Source organism: Malurus melanocephalus, unplaced genomic scaffold, assembly GCF_030028575.1.
Source record: "Malurus melanocephalus ecotype Western Australia unplaced genomic scaffold, MMel_1.1 scaffold_2, whole genome shotgun sequence".
Lineage (NCBI taxonomy): Eukaryota > Metazoa > Chordata > Aves > Passeriformes > Maluridae > Malurus > Malurus melanocephalus.
This window is the reverse complement of record NW_026623234.1, coordinates 4,534,324-4,550,470: the sequence shown is the minus strand read 5'-3', so window position 1 is coordinate 4,550,470 and position 16,147 is coordinate 4,534,324. Positions and strand designations below refer to the sequence as shown.

At 43.5% G+C, this 16,147-nt stretch overlaps 1 protein-coding gene across 2 annotated transcripts in view; it reads right to left on the bottom strand.

Moving 5' to 3' along the window:
* Positions 1-15,929, bottom strand: part of ITPKA (inositol-trisphosphate 3-kinase A) — a 38,802-nt gene extending 22,873 nt beyond the window's left edge. The window contains exons 1-2 of one of the 2 annotated variants that reach the window (XM_057365654.1): positions 15,235-15,929; positions 14,835-14,885 (exon numbers count right to left, since the gene is read on the bottom strand). In XM_057365654.1, coding sequence (XP_057221637.1) covers positions 14,835-14,885; positions 15,235-15,738 — 555 coding nt within the window. In that variant the 5' untranslated portion in view covers positions 15,739-15,929. The remainder of the gene's footprint in view (positions 1-14,834; positions 14,886-15,234) is intronic. The other variant, XM_057365663.1, reaches the window with a different exon arrangement.
* Positions 15,930-16,147: the final 218 nt, after the last annotated feature.

Below are 16,147 nucleotides of genomic sequence, written 5' to 3'. Positions count from 1 at the left end.
GGCATGCAACAGCATCATTCTTCAGACTGTCTCAGGTCTATGATCTATGACCAATTCCAACTGATAATTTAGCCAAATCACTGCAACTGGCTTTCTGCCAGGGCAGCTGTGTTACTTGAAATGCTGTCAGCTGTTGCTCAAGGAATAAAAAGTGTAACCAGGTCCATGGTCAAGGACATCCCTGAGCAGTCTCCACGTGCCAGATGCCTTGGCAGCCCTGACCATCCTTGTATCTAAGTCCCCAAGGGAACTTAACACTCCCGGCTTTGTCACACAKTTGATCTTCCTGTGATGTTCAAGTGCCAGCTGGAGCTGTAAGGATGATAATCAACAGCAAGGGAGAACATGCACTCCTAAAGAGCAGCAATTTGCACGCTATGTAAGCAGCCTCCTGATCAGCACCTCTCATCRGACTGCCAGGCAAACTGTGACTACTCCTTCATCTCTTTCACCCTCCAGCCTCCAAACTTTAGGGGAGAAACAGTGCTCTGCCTGTACTTAGCCCTTGATGCTCCTGGCTTTGCACTCAGCCATGGGTGAGGGCCACAGCTGCTCAACCAGCATTTGGCAGGTGTATCCTCTGACTGTAGGGTTTCCATTTCCTGTTTGTGCTGCACTGATGATGGGCTGGGCTAAACCTTCAGAGCCATGAGAAACACTTAATGCAATAAGCAGAAAAAACACTGCAAGTCAGAAGCCTCAGGTCCCTGTGTTTTCTCCCCTGTGGTGCCTCACCATGCAGGGAGATGCACACAAGGCTTTGATACCCTTTTGGATACTTGTTGGGTGTTACTAAGGGACTAAAGGACAAAGAGAAGGTAAGAAAAATGGATGGTCAGTATCGGACTCAATTACTAGAAGAAAAAACTTCCATGTCTCACTCCATAGCTGGATTCTATTTGTACACTTCAGGAGCAGTTCCCCTCCAAATCAGAGGAAAAATAACTACAAAGAATCAAAAGCACTGCTTGCTTTCCTACAAAGAGCGTAAGAGTCACAGTCTGCTGACTACTCTGCAGGAATCTCCGTAGGCATTTTGTTTATGGTTATCACCAATTGTACATATTTCAATCTCTACATTATTCCCAGGCAAAAGACAAAACAGTCAAGTAATTAGATGGCTTTAAAGCTCACTTCTAAGTCACAAGGGTTTCCTTCATTTACCTCACAGAGATGTTGACTGAAAGACAGATTTTATTTTAATAAGAATAAACGTTTTCTGTTATAAGGCATACTGAAGTGTCTACCTTTCATAGCAGGCATTGAACATAACCATAATCTCTACTTTCACAGCTTGTGCTCTGCTCTGAAAGACACTGGTTCTCTTACAGGATGGAGCTCTGCCACCTGTCCCTACCAAGCACAGGAAAGCTGAACCAACAACATTCTGTCCCTACCTGGGCTCTGCCAGAACATCAGTCTTGCTGGAAACTGAAATGTTATTATCCAAGAAGTAAATGGAAAGTTCCTCACTATAGGAAAGTTGATTCACTTTCAGAGCCCAGACATTCAAGATTTATTCAAGCTGTCCATCACCCAGAATAGATCTGTGGTAAATCAAACATCACTTTAGCAGATGGTGTGGGAGAAGGAAAGAAATCTTTCTTAACCTCCAAAACAACTGCAGTTTAAATCTTCAGAAACAGTTTAGCAATTTGACAATTCTCTGCCTGCCCTCTGTCTCTGCCCGACATCTCATAGGTCACTGACTGACATCTCCAGTTATGAGAAGGGGATATCTAGAAAGACAACACACTTCACACAATAAAATAAATTTACTATCCTATCAGGTAGGACTGATCAATTAAAAAACTATCAATATCAAACCGGATGAATATTTGGGAATACTTAAAACCCACACAGATCCACATTTCTCTATGCATAGAGAAATAATAAATAGGTTTAGCCTAAAACAAAATCACAATTTGTTAAGGTGCAAATTTATTGTTTGTGACCTGTGCATGACCTCAAATCCGAATGTACTACAAGTGCCAATCTATTTAAATAAGGTGTGGTTTCTGCTTAACATCAAGAGACTGGTTTCTGGCAAGGAGCCAGGAAATAACTTCAAGAAGCTAATCTCCCCTGAGTGAACTTGGGAAGGAACTGAGCGTGTGCTTCATCTTATTTGCAACAGTGGTGCAGTCTGTTACCTGGAGACACAGCTCTATCCTGCCTGCCCAGCAGTTCAGGGCTGGGCTCACCACCCCTTTAACATCCCAGTGGCTCAGTGGACACAGCAGAAGCTCCAGTTTGAACAGGCAAATAGAAATAAAGAAAATTTTAATGCTTATCCTTTCTTACACTTTCCTATTTGCCAGAAATCACTACCATCCAACAGGAATTGCAAAATTGTTTTCTACTAACTGGTCAAAGACTCCTTTCTTCCTATCCTCAGCAGCATCAGCAGCATGGGGTAGTGAACACATGTTGAAAGCTTACTTTGCTTACATATCCTCATGTAAGGGTCTCAGGAACTGCATCCCACAGAACTTTGAGATTCTGCCTTGGAAGAAATGTAACAGTGGAAGACTATTGTGCTGTAATTCATTTTTCCTATAGGAAAGGATAGGAAGCACAAGGACAGAATTAAGGCTGCTCTAAGTACCTCCTGGGTTATCTGTGATGATTGTGCTCCATTTTAGTCACTTTTCCAAGAAAGTTTTGATATACAGGAGGAAAATTCAGGGACAAGTAACAAATACATTGCTGAGGTCAAAATAACTTTGTTTATCCTGAGAGCATGGCAACTGTCTTTTAATGCACAACAAGGTTTCTTAAGTATAAGAACAGTCAATTGTTCTCCATGACCACTGGGAGGGACAAGAATAAATGGCTTTAAYTTCCAAAAAAATATTCAGGTAAGATATGAGAAAGAGGCTTTCTGGGGTATCGACAAGTTTCAAAACAAGCTTGGTGAATGCCTGTAAAATCACTGTCTAACTTAGCCACACRAGAGGCCTGACACCAAGACAGAAGTGGGCTGCTCCCAGTGTCAATGAGCTGCAATACTTTTAAAGGAGTCCTTGTCATAAGCACCAAGATGGTTCGTCATCTGTGGTCCTATGGCATTTATATCCTGCAGGACAGTGAAGAAAATGATATGAACCTTTTCTGCCCTTTATTTCCACTTTTAAAAAGTATTAAAACATTCATTCAGAAAATTTAAACCTTCACACCAATACTTGTCTGCAAATCAGGGTTTCTGAAATTATTGTACAGATGTATATGTATGTCCATATATATAGAGAGAGGTTCCTGGCAGGTATTGATTTTTTAAATGCTTTTACATAACTTTTCTTTCCTACCACAATCATCCAACTTGTAATATCTTATAATGTCTGACAYTCACTTGCAAAAGATCTGAGCATATTCCACAGCTTCAGTATGGAATCTAGCTCCAGACACGTGCCCTTTCTCTGCTCCACAACTGCAGGCTACAACAACTCTACTTCAGAACACTGTTGAATAATTTAAGTAATTAGTGCTTGTAAAATAAATTAGAGGCAATAAGACAGTCAAGTACTCAAATAAGCAGTAATACAGTGTTAAGTGAAAAGGATTATTAGAGTCTAAAAATATGCCATGTGAAAAACAGATCAGACATACACTGGTAGCAGTTTGCCATCTGCTCTTCTATCTACCACAAGACAAAGTCCAGTGCTCCACCTCTCCTTCCTCATCTCATCTRAACTGCCTCTTCCATTATCCTCTAAAGAAGCACAAGGAGTTACTGCTTCACCTGTGGTGCCCTGCACTGTTCAAACAGGGCCCACCCCTGGCAATGGAATGCAAGTGTCAACATGCGAGAGGCACTGTTACTGAGCGGGGCGTGGTATTTACCTGGGGGAAAGCCACATCCTTCAACCACTTTAATAACTCCAAGCTTCCTTGAAGTAACTGTGAGATTACTCCAAACCACTCTGTTGAAAGGATTTTGAAACAAATAAACAAAAAATAACAACCCCAACCAAACAAAAACCCACACTCCTATTAATGGAAGGTGGCAATGAAGAAGAAACCTGGAATTCTATGRAAATGAGGACTCTTCACCTTATCCCATTGGAGCAAGAGGCTTATAAGGTAGCTGTTTCTGAAGCAAACCTAAGATTAGAGAAACTCTTCCTGCTCCAAGTCAGCCCTAAGAACTATGTAAGGAATCCAGAGAAAAGATGATCTCTCCCTTAAGCAAAACTACAGGATCAAATGTGTGACCTTCTGTTAACAGAATGACATAACAGAGGCGAGTTGAATTCCTCCTCTGTATTAGTAGCAGATAGCCCCAGAGACAAGGGATTATTTAAGATATTAATTTCCATAATGTGGCCTTAAGAARAAGAATCAAATTCAGACCTTACATAAGCACAAGTGACTCAACTAAAGACTGAAACTGAAACAAGGCATCTGTCTTCCTGAAGAGTTGTGGGTGTTTGAACAATAGTGAATGTGTTCCATGGAGCATGTTTCCTCTGCCCTGAAGGTAAACACATGTTTACAGTCAGGATATTGGAGATCCCACCTTTTTAGAAGCACTAACATTAATTGCCAATTATTAAGATGCAAACCCACCTAAAATAAAGTAAAATAAACGGTGTCGTTTATAAAGACAATTTATCTACCAAAATTTTTATCTCATAGTAAAAGAGACAAAAAAAACCCATAAAACTTCAAAGAACTTCATACTGTTGGCTCCTAGCAACAGAACTGAAAGCCACACTCCCATATCTTGCACAACCACCTACACCAGCCTCCTGAAATATGGAGCAAGCAGCAGCTTCCGTGCCAGATTGGACATAGGGAGCAGAACCCAAGAGCGACCAACATCAATTTACCAAAGTTCAACAGACAAAGAGAAGACAGGCATTTGAAATGTCCTTTACAGATGGCTGATGACCTACACTGGGCACAGAGGAACAAGCCATGCAGAGAAGTTACTTCACAAGCCAAGACTGATTTTGCTGCTCATCTACTCATTTTCTTGAGGAATGCAATGTAAAAAAAAAAAAAACACTGATAACTTGGCTATATTCATCCTATAGGATTGTTGCCTGTAAAATCAGGACTGAAAAGGCAAAGTAGAATCAAGACACAAAATTATAGCAATGCAAGAGGACATATTTCTAGAGATGATGTGGAAAATTCCAATGGATAAACAGGAACAGAAAAAATATAATAGTTATCTGTCATTCCAGTTTTAATATTGGAATGGGAAGCCACGCTCATGACATCATCCAATCCTCCTGCTGGAAAAAGAGACTGTTGGCATAGTGATTAACAAGCAATGTTAATGAACTGTTAGAAAGCTCAAGATATGCTCCCTTTCTTGGAGTCTTTCCTGAAGGCACGTATTCYCTTTGGTCTTCCTATAAATTTTGAGAAAACAAGTCATGCAACTGTGATAGGAGCCTGATTRGTGCCCAGATCCAGGCCATTAGACCAGAGAGAACTCTAGAGGCTTACTTCTTCCTAACATACAGAATATGGCTTCATTATTTTTTCTACCGGCTGCCTTTGGTAGCCCTGGTAGCATCATGAGCAAGTGACAGGCAAAAGCACCTAAAAGTCAGGAGTCTCCACGCGAAAATTCTTTCACAGGTTTTTCAACAGAATGGCAAGATCTGTCCTGAAATGAGAACCTCAGGATTTAATTGCTTACTCCTTCTGGGTTGGTAGGCAAAGAAGTTCCTTACTGAAATTCCACAGAGCAAGACAATACAAACTGTATCAAATAATCAGCTCAAAATTCTAATACTCAGCATTTTGCACTATGAAAAGTGAGAGCTGAAGCGTAGGAAGGTTTCTTAGCTCCTTCAGATTACATTTGCCTCTGAACAAAGCTGACCCTTAGTGGGGTCAGTGATGCCATTCCTACAGAACACACATGGGTGGCAAAGGAGGGAGGCCACAGCAAGCACAGCTTATCGTGATTAGAACATTCAGGTCAAGTGCACTTAGCCAACAACCCACTCAAACCCCGCAGATGATAACAGCTGATCTGCATGCAAAAACACTATTCACACAAATTTGTATCCTTTCTATGGCATCGCATAAGCATACAACAATGGAGAAGAGTACAAAGGCCATACAGACTTTGTCTAGCTCTACCTCACTCAGAAGACCAGGTCTCAAAACCAAGATTTCCTGCACAACCACCAAAGTGCCAATGCACAAGAAATCTTTGTATGAGTTTCACTCTCTGGGAATTTGCTCTAAGTTACCACCTCAAAGATCTAAAATGGTTTGGTTTGCTTCAGACTGAACAACTCTAACAAAACTTGAGCAGTTTCMAGGGCTAGAAGAAGATTCATACTGACCCCACTACAAAACTTCTAATGAATCCTCTGAAAAGCTTTTTAACCTTGAATTTTGAGGAAGGAATCTGAAATCTACAAAGAGGAGCGTTTTCAAAGCAGGAGTAAGCAATGGGAAGAGCAGAAGTCAACCTGACGAAGTCTGGCAAGCTGTAAGAACCTCAAATTAATTTGCAGTAGACTCTCATTAGTATTTAATTATCTTCTGTGGAGACTGCTGGGCGCAGCACACACAGGGGATCAGTGTAGCTCAGCTGTGAGGGATGTGTTCAGCCATACAAAGAAGTGAGCTTGAGGAGGGCTCAGCTATGCATGATTCCAGCATGGCAGCATTAAATTGGGAAGTCAATCTTTCCCTCCCTGTATCTGCCTTATCTRTGAATAAACAGAGCTCTGCAATACRTGTCAGCAGTCACTGTTGTAACTTGTCCTTTGAGTTGATTGGAAATATGAAACAGTTGAAACTCATGAATTCTGTGYGTCAAGTGCTATGCCTGCTTGTAATGAAAGACAAACCCACATGAACATACCCACACTGCAGGCACTTGAGTTCTTCCATTACATATACTTTCAATGTTTGACTGATAATTTCTTAATATAGCAATCACATGTTCTCCTGATCTGAGAATGTATTTTCCTTGAATTTTAAAGCAACAATCTGCTTGTCCATTAAGTTTTGCTCTTCCCACTCATCCTTCCTCTCACATTTCCAGCAGCTTTTCCAACCACTCCGTCACTCCCCTCCTTTCTGTACATAACCTGTACATAACCTGTATCACAACCCTCTTACCTCCCCCATTCCAAAGTTTTGCTCTCGACTAGCCTGCATTAGAACCTTGCAGCTACCCTTTACAATATGCGTACCCTTAGACTCGTCATTTGAAAGCATAACACAGTACCACTACCCGTGCCACATGCTCAGAGGACTTTCAAAGATTTTCAGCAGAGATGGTGATTTCAGAGCCTCTGAAAAGGTTCCTATAGTGGAAGGTGTTGACACATTGCAACGATGCTCCCTCCATTTCTAAAGTCTGTGCTGCAGAGCGAGACAGTGCTGGCTGGTGCTGGTGAGAAATGCCTTCTTGTATGGGAAAACCCAGTTCACAGCTGCCTCATGCACAGCTGAGCCTCCTCAAGCTCACCTCCTGTGCCTGGAGTGGGATGGCTGAACACATCCCTCACAGCTGAGCTACACTGATCCCTTGTGTGCCCACAAAACAGACTTTGACTAGCACCAGCACCTCAAAGGTGAGAAGTAGAAGCCTGCATTTGATTCAGCACTCCACCACAGGAAGCAAAGAAAGTAGAGCACAGAAAAGATGCACTGTCTTGAGTGAACATCACTAAAAAGAACTGCTGCAGTGTTCTCAGCTATACGCAGCTGGTTGAAAAGACCTAAGACACAAAGAAAGCTGTGTTCTCTGTAGCAGCTCAGAGTAGTGAAGGCAACTATAGCTAAGACCGGATCATTTTACTCTGGGATGGAGCAGAGACCAGGAGACAGAATCAGTTATACTCATAATTAATGATGATCATCTACCATCACTGAAAACAGACCTTCTCTTTCTATGCAATAATCAGTGTAATTTATCAAGAGGCATTATCCTCATCACATGAAAATTGTATGGAGTATGTATGAACTAGTTTCCTCTGATAAATCCCAAGTGAACTGTGCCATTCCCACTAACTTACTCACAGAGTTCTGCGACATCCCAGCTTCCTGTTGATCCTCTGGATGAATCAGACATATTTCAGTACCACTGACACCCAGACACAACAAGTTTCTATACAAACTCTTTATCACCTGTAACCACACCTCTGTTATGAATGTGGGGCATGTACAGATGAGGTCAGAAGGCTGAATAAGAATGGCAGACTGAAGTCGAATGTGAGTAAAATAAAGGTGGTATTAGTGGGCTGAGGTAAACAGTTTAAAGTGYTTGCATCACTGTGTCACCTTACTTGAATATTTCAGCCTGTAAATATTGAGTGTTCCTGGATGCTGGGTTAATGCCAAGCTCCCACAAAGCAGCATCTGTGTCATGCTTTCTCTAGTCACCAACTGGCTTGGAGAGTCTGTCCCAAGCTCTAAATCTGGATCATGTCAAGTCTATGACTGCTGCTTCAAATGAGCTGCCGATTTGTCTTTGGCAAACTTCTTCCCAAGCTTGCCAAGGAATGGAAGATTTGCTAATGAGCAACAATAGCCAGGCCTGATGGGTTCAGGGTAGGTTTCATAGCATCAGTCTCACGCCTCCATCTTTTGGAATATAAAAGACTTCATCCCTTGTGAGAAGCTCAGCATTCACCAGTCCAAAACTCCACTCAGATACTGCTGGTTATGCGTTACCCCAGAAAACATTCTCCATTACTGACATTACTGACAGGAATGGATCAGTTAAGCAAAATACCAACGTATTTGCTAGTCTGMCACTGGATGAACAGGTAGCCTCTCTCCTTGCTTTAGTTCAGAATGAGTTTATAGAGACTAACACCTGCTCCCATTCCCCTCCTTTTTTTTATGGTATTTTTCCCCAGGTATGCTATGGTTTGGACAGACAATGCCATCTTACTCAACTTGTGAGCTTTTGAAATGAAGCTCTGTCGGTAGCGAAGAGCACTTAAAAATCAGTTTAAACCTACGCTATGCAAGATCCAAATTAACATGGACTGACAAGCCAATTCTCTCTGCCTCAGTCCCCTTTCGCTGCAAGAACTACATTGACAGAGAAGGAAGAAGAGAGACAGACCCCACTGCTGCTGTACATAAGATCACCTTGTCCTTCCAAGATGTGTAAGGTTAACATTACTTTTCSTGCCACCAGATTTTAGAGATAATAACTAAAAAATGCCATATGATGATCCTTAGTTTTTCTCTGAGCCACTGCTAAACTAAACAGCTATTTACCACATGAATACAATATGCATTCTCAGCTTCTAACATAAAATGCACCACATTGTGAGCATTTAATCAAACTGATCCACTTTAACACATTCCATTTATAATAAAACTTTAGATGTGAGTTGAGGTCATTTTTGAATATGTAAACTACCACATTAATTACATGTGGTAATTAATCAATTAAAAATATTCAGTCTAATCAAACCAATCTATCAGGGTCATAGTGTGAGAACTCAAAATTTCCAAACTATTGCTCCAGCCACTAYCCTTATTCGTTTTGAGACTGGCTTGGGTTTTCACAAATAAATCTGCTGAGTCAATGACAGCTTGAGAAAAATATGCTTAGGTATGACCTCTTTAAATAGACATCACCCAATGAGGACGAGTTGCTGTTACTTTTTCCCCCCTTTGCCAGTTGCAACAAGCATTATAGGAAGGAACAAACACTAAAAGTGCAAATATAGAGAAATTTCTGCAACATACCTAATCCAGCAGGTCCATAAGGAAAAGGTTATCACAGAGTTCTTTCAATTTTAGACTGTACGCCCAAACAACATGTCCTTTAACATATGAAAAGTGAAAACTATCAGAGCAAAATTGATTCAGAAGAGAAGAAYCTTGTAACCTCTAAATCACCATTTCAGATATATCCAGGATTAGAAACTTATCTGATAAGACATCTATTTGCCTCTCTCAACTAATTCAGTAAGAGCTAAAAGTCATTTCCTTATATACATGAATCCACATTACTAATAAACAGTCGCCATTAGACCTGATCCTGCTGATGTTTTGGTATACTCCACCATTGCAGTGCACAGTGGCGAAGAGTTCATCCTCAAACTSAGAGAAGGCTCTGAGTTCAGAGTTTTGTTCCAAGAACTGTGCAAATGTGGAACATTACTGCTGCTCACCTCATATTTGCTCAGTATACAAAGGGAAGATTTCAGTATTTGGGACTRTCATTATAAATCTGCATTTTTTCAGAAGCATGAAATGTGTTCTATTGAAAGCAGCTGTGCAGCACCCTAGTGAAACACAGTTTCTATTTGACTGGTATCTACTGTCCTGCACCTTATCAGATTATCTACAGCTTCTCTTTGTCCTCTATAAACTGGTTCCAAAAGCCCTGCAACCTTTTTAACATTTCCACATCTTGTAACTTTCTCCCCCGTGCCTCAATTAGTGCCTTCCACATTCCCTAACCTCACCAGCCCACATCCCTGTATGCTCCCTCCCACACTTTCTCCTAAGTAGCCTCAGGAGAGGAGACACTGCCTGCTACAGCTGGATCYAGYATGGAAGCACCWGTGGACTATCCAGTATGAACATTTGCCAGGCAACAAGCAAAACAGACGACAGCTGTTTAGCTCCTCTGGCACCTTCTCTCCCAGGGAAGAAAAAGTATGCACTGATTTTGGTTTCTGCTCTTCCATTCAGACTGATCTYCGTGCAACTTTAAAGAGCTCTTGAAGAAACTTTGAGATGTCTATGCCACTGCCAAATTTGACTGAAACCTACTAAAGCTGTTGAAGTGGAAYTGATGGAGTGATTACACATGCTTTCTTTCCTTTGGAGAGTAGGCTAAAACCCCATTAACAGTCTTACTTATGTCATCCCGTCATTCCTATTCTTCATTTAAAAATAACAATTTTATTCTACTGCATTAGCTTATGTAACCCACCCCTGAGCCAAAGTAGTTGAAACTTTCATTCCGTATTTATTAATTTATTTAGTTAGTTAGCTATTAAGTGTGTGTGCCTTTCTACACACTTGTCCTTTTTCAGGTACTTGATGTTATGAAAAATAACATCGAGAAGATCAGTAAAACCAAACCAAATGCACTTCACTAATGGCTATCCCCCAAAGTTTCYGGATAGGTGTCATTGCAGGCAAGAAATGAACTGCTTTTTCCCTAGCAAACTGTCAGCTGTTCTCATGGTTACAGTTCTAGGAATTTGGAATGACAGGTCACAGTTATGAAAATGAGTAGATTTATTTGGCATGTTTCTATCCAGTAAATAACATTCTCTATAAAGAGGACAAGAAGTTGCTGTACACTATCATGGTGCTTATTCTCTGTGAAAACCACTTTTTAAAGTCTCTGTCCCAACAAAGAAAGTGCTAACCAGACTTTGTGTTTCTTAAAACTGCTCATTCACAGAATGAAGACAAAAATATGTAACTCTTGTACTCTCACCATTACTATAAACGCACCACTGGTGTTTTCACTGCAAGATTCAGCTGTGTACATACACCTCCCAGATGGCATGAACAAGGCTACAAAAGTATGCTTCCCATTTAAATGCAAGGYAAGGCAGAAATGTTAGCTCTTGACATAGGGTAAAATCTATTCCGCAGTTCGCTATTTAAAAAATAACCAATATTTTTTTCTTTTAAGTTAACTGCCAAGCTTTACGCAGCCCCAGCTATGGCATTTTGCAGTTTCCATTAGCACAGCTTTGCACAATTGGTTTCCACTGAACCACAAGTTGAACGAACAGGACAACAGCAGAATAGGCTTCTCTCATACTTCCAACCCTTCATTGTTGGAAGGGTCTTCCTTCAGGAAGGCCAGGACAGCCCCATTTCAAAGCCTCCACTGATTACTGCAAAATGGCATGAATAACTTATGCAGAGAAACTGGAACACCACCCACTGAGCTTCTCTCAAAGGTGGGCCAGCCCAGATGCAAATGGCCCAGCACAGCCAGGCAGGGACTGCACTGTCATCATCAGCTATGGTCCCAAGGTATTCTCTGCCCACACATGGGCCCTAATACTCCAGGGACATGCCCACGTACTGCGCTCAAGAAGAAACAAAAATTTAACATTGTCATGATGTGTCAATCTATCCAACCCAGAATGCTCTGTGAAACACTTAACTGAATGACTTATCCTCTTGAAAAGCTCTTTGCCAAGCAAACTGCCAAGGAGAACTGYCCTCCAAGGAATACAGTCAAGAGATAGTACTCTCAGGCATACCATCCTGGGGTTTAAGGCCTGAGAATTCCAGAGCAGCAAGCCCTGGACACCGAGGCTCCYGAGCTTCCCACCTCATACACAGYCCTGCACAGGGAGCTTGAGAGCCCACAATATTTCAGATTCAACTGGATCTTGACCTCCAGGGGAACAGTAGAGAGGCCTGGGAGGGCCTTCTTCAGCTTAGGTGTCACGTTCCTGGGTCTCCAGATGGAAGCCTTGAAGCTCTGATAACAGGAACATTATCAGAACTTCTGCTCCCACAGTTGAAGACCTGGGCAAGTTTCCAAGGTCCCTGGTAGGCTTGACAGTCCAGCACCAGTCTGAGCTTAATCATAAGGTGCCAGGGTCCAAAAAAATTTCTAACATTTCCAGAGAAAAGTCTCTGGGAATTCCCCAATACAAGGGAAATGTTAAAATGTTGAAATTTTCCATGAATTAGAAAACAGTAACTTTGGCCCACCTCTGTTTTCAGTTTCCTTCAAAAAGGGCTCTATCCTTTGTGTTCCGCTCTTAAAACAAGCCTTCACCTATTAAAACACACTGAAAACAATATAAACAAAATGTTCCAAATTGCCTCCCAAGAAAATCCTCAAAATATAAAACCATCCCTTGGGTTATCCCAAAATTTGAAGTTATTCTCACCTGCATGTGCCTGCCTTGAATCCAATGACTTTCATTTTAAAACACATTCATGCATCCTGCCTCARTATTTAAGAGTTGAAAGTACACACCCTGCAAAGTTGAACCCTCAGAGGTTCAAAGCACAGACTCCAACTTTGGCATGGTATGAAGTCACTGCTTTACTAAAGAATCAAGACTGGACAGCGCACAGATTGCGAGTGTCACAGCATTGTGCAGTACCAACACACATCAATCACAAGAATTTTCCTGGATGCCTCCAGGTACCGGTGAGTGAACAGTGCGACCACCTGAGATGGACAGTGCACCTGACCACCAGAGAAACAGCAGAATCCTAGGATTTGAGCTCCTGGTGGGAAATAAAGCAAGGAARGGAGGGATGAACCACATAAGCACTCATTGAGCAGGTGAACTATTTGGCCCATTTTATCTATTAGGTAATGCCATGAAGTACTGCTGGTTTAGAGTTCTAGGTACCAGTCTCTGCTCTGGTTTGACAATTTGCCACAGGAAGGATAATGACACAAAGAAAGTCAGTCAGAATGCAAGCTCCTGGTGGACAATTTGGCCCATCTTCCCCTGCACTGCGGGTATGGCAATGTAACTCAGCCTTTTAAAACGTCAAGTATTCTGCTTGAGTTGAGGGAATACTTTACCAAGGAGACATTAAACAGTCCTGTAGCAGCACCAAACTTTGGAAAACTGCAAAAACTTATTCAAAAACTGCATTATTATAATACTATCTAAGTTCTCAATTTCCCACACACCTGTGAGAGACACAGGACAATCTCTCATAGTTTAAAAAATTTATAATACAGATATTTTTAGTTTGTCTATAAATCAATGTTAAAGATCTTTCAATATTTTATTTTCTTGTAATCAAAAGGTAACTATAAAGACTTCCTAAAAGATAGTAGTACCACTCACATCCACTTATGCTGTTAGATACATGCATGTCAGACTACAGGGAAGGATACACTCCTAATCATTTAGGACTCAATACTGCATTCAATACAAATGACTTCAGAGATGCAGAAGCAGAACCTCTGAGGTAGCACAGCTTCTCATCTGAACAATCAGTTTTGCTTCAGTCTATATTTACAGACAGTTTAACTAGATGCCACAACACCATGTCAGAGCTCTCTTACAGCTAAAGTGTCATCATTTCATTCCTGCTCCCCATTGACCACACATACTGAAATAGCAAGGATGCTAAATCAAATGATCCTTTGGCCCTTTAATTTCTACTCTCCCACCACTTTGACAAAATCACATAGCATGTATTYTAGAAAAGAAAGCAAAACAACAGTAATTTTTTTCTCCTGCAAACCAGATTCTACCTCAGAATCAAAAGAACAAATTAAGTATTATTATKACACATTTCTTGATAGTCAACATGATAACGTACAAAATCTTTTTTTAATTTTTTTCCTCTTCCAAAATCAGGCCACAAGTTGATGCAAACAAAACCAGTATGGTGCACAGCATTTTAGTTCCTGTACTATGTGTCCTGTAAAGTAGCAAACCCACAATTACCATGAGAAAAGTCCAGCTGGAGGTATCACCTACAAGTTGCATTACTTCTTCTTCATACATATTTTATCGAAGCATATGTTCTGTTTGAAAACAATTCAGCACCAATGAGTTGGCAGCAGAACAACAATTTAAGCTGCGGTGTCAATAAAGGTGGGAGGGGGAATCCACTAAAGCTGTATTTTTCAGGTACAAAAGCCCGAGAAACACACTGTAAGCAGTCAGGCAAATATGCATTAAAGATCATGAAAAAGCAGCTAAGTACATGCCTTTAAAAGTGCACTTCATGGATGAAAGCTGCCAAATTACAGAGGGGATTTACTGAGAAGAATGTGTTGCTGCCAGAATGGACAAAAGCATGCATTCTATCCATTCCAAGCTCCTCCCTATCTCCTGTCATGCTCACAGCAAGAAGCGGCTCAAAAAYTGACAACCATAGACTCTAGGAATGAAAGAGACAAAAAATACCTGCTGTGAAATGCCTGGATTTTTTTTATTTTGAGCATCTGACCCAGGAGACTGGAAAAGAAGAAAAAACAACCCACTTATGACCAAAAAACATCTCTCCATATTCCTGGGACATCAAGCACAATTCCACCGCAGAAMGAAACAGCGCACACCTGGACGGGTTTTTGAGGAGCCCACGTGCAGAAGCGCTTTTCCAACAGGCGCAGCAGCCTGTACACGCAGCGCAATGCTACCTGCCCAGGACAGGAGTTACCCGGAGTTTGCGTGGAGTTGGGTCACGGAAACCTCACTCCAAGCGGGAGCATCTGGCGGCCCCGAGGCGCCCGGGAGGCACGCAGCCGGGCTGGCCCGGCGARGGGGCAGCGCGTCCCGGGCGAACCGCTCAGCCCGCGCCCCCTACCTGGCTGGTGTCCTCGCCGTGCTCCAAGTGCACGATGCCTTGGCTCCTGCACTCCGTGTCGCTCAGCACGTCGTCCTCCGAGTCCTCCAGGAGGGACGAGGAGCCGGTGGAGGAGAGCGAGGAGTTGGACAGCCGGCGGGACTGCAGGTGCAGCGAGCTGCCCGTCCTCAGCCCGCCGCCCTCGGGCCGCGACGGCCGCGCCTGGGGGCTGCCCTGCGCCTCCTCGCTCTCCTCGGCGGTGACGGTGAGCCGGGGGATGACGGGCGGCAGAACCCCGTTGGGGGGTCGGCAGCCCCTCTTCGGCCGGTCGGGCAGCTGGCGGGCGGCGGCGGCGGCGACGGCRGCGCAGCGAGCCTCGAAGAGGGAGCGGAGCTCCCCCACGGTCAGCCGCTTGGACCGGCTGAGCTCCGGGCTGCTGTGCAGCCCCGCGCGGGGCTCCATGGCGGGGTCGGCGCCTGGCGCCTGCCGAGCGGCGCTCCAGGACCGGCGGCCGGAGGCGTGCATGGGTGAGCGCCGCGCCGCCGCCGGGGAAACTTCTTTGTGGCTCAGTCAGTCTCCCGCGGCTGCCCGGAGCCCGGCGGAGAGGCGCATCTCCRGCTCGCCCTGCCCGGGCAGCTCTGAGTCACCCGCGACGACAGCCGGAGACTGCTACCGTGCCCGCTGACCCGGTGCCAGGGCCATGGGGGCGCGCTGAGCCCGCCCGATCGCCCGCCCGCCGCCACCGCCCCGCTCCGCCTCGGCGCTGAGGGGAGGAGCGAATCGAATCGAGTCGAGCTGAGCTGAGCCGCGCCGCGGGAGCCCCTGCCCGCCCCTTCCCGCCACCGCCGCCACCACCCTTTTGGTTTCGCTTTCCCTGAGGCGGCCCCCGGGGAGTGGCCTCGGGGAGTCCCGGAGCGGTGCCCGGGTGTGGCGC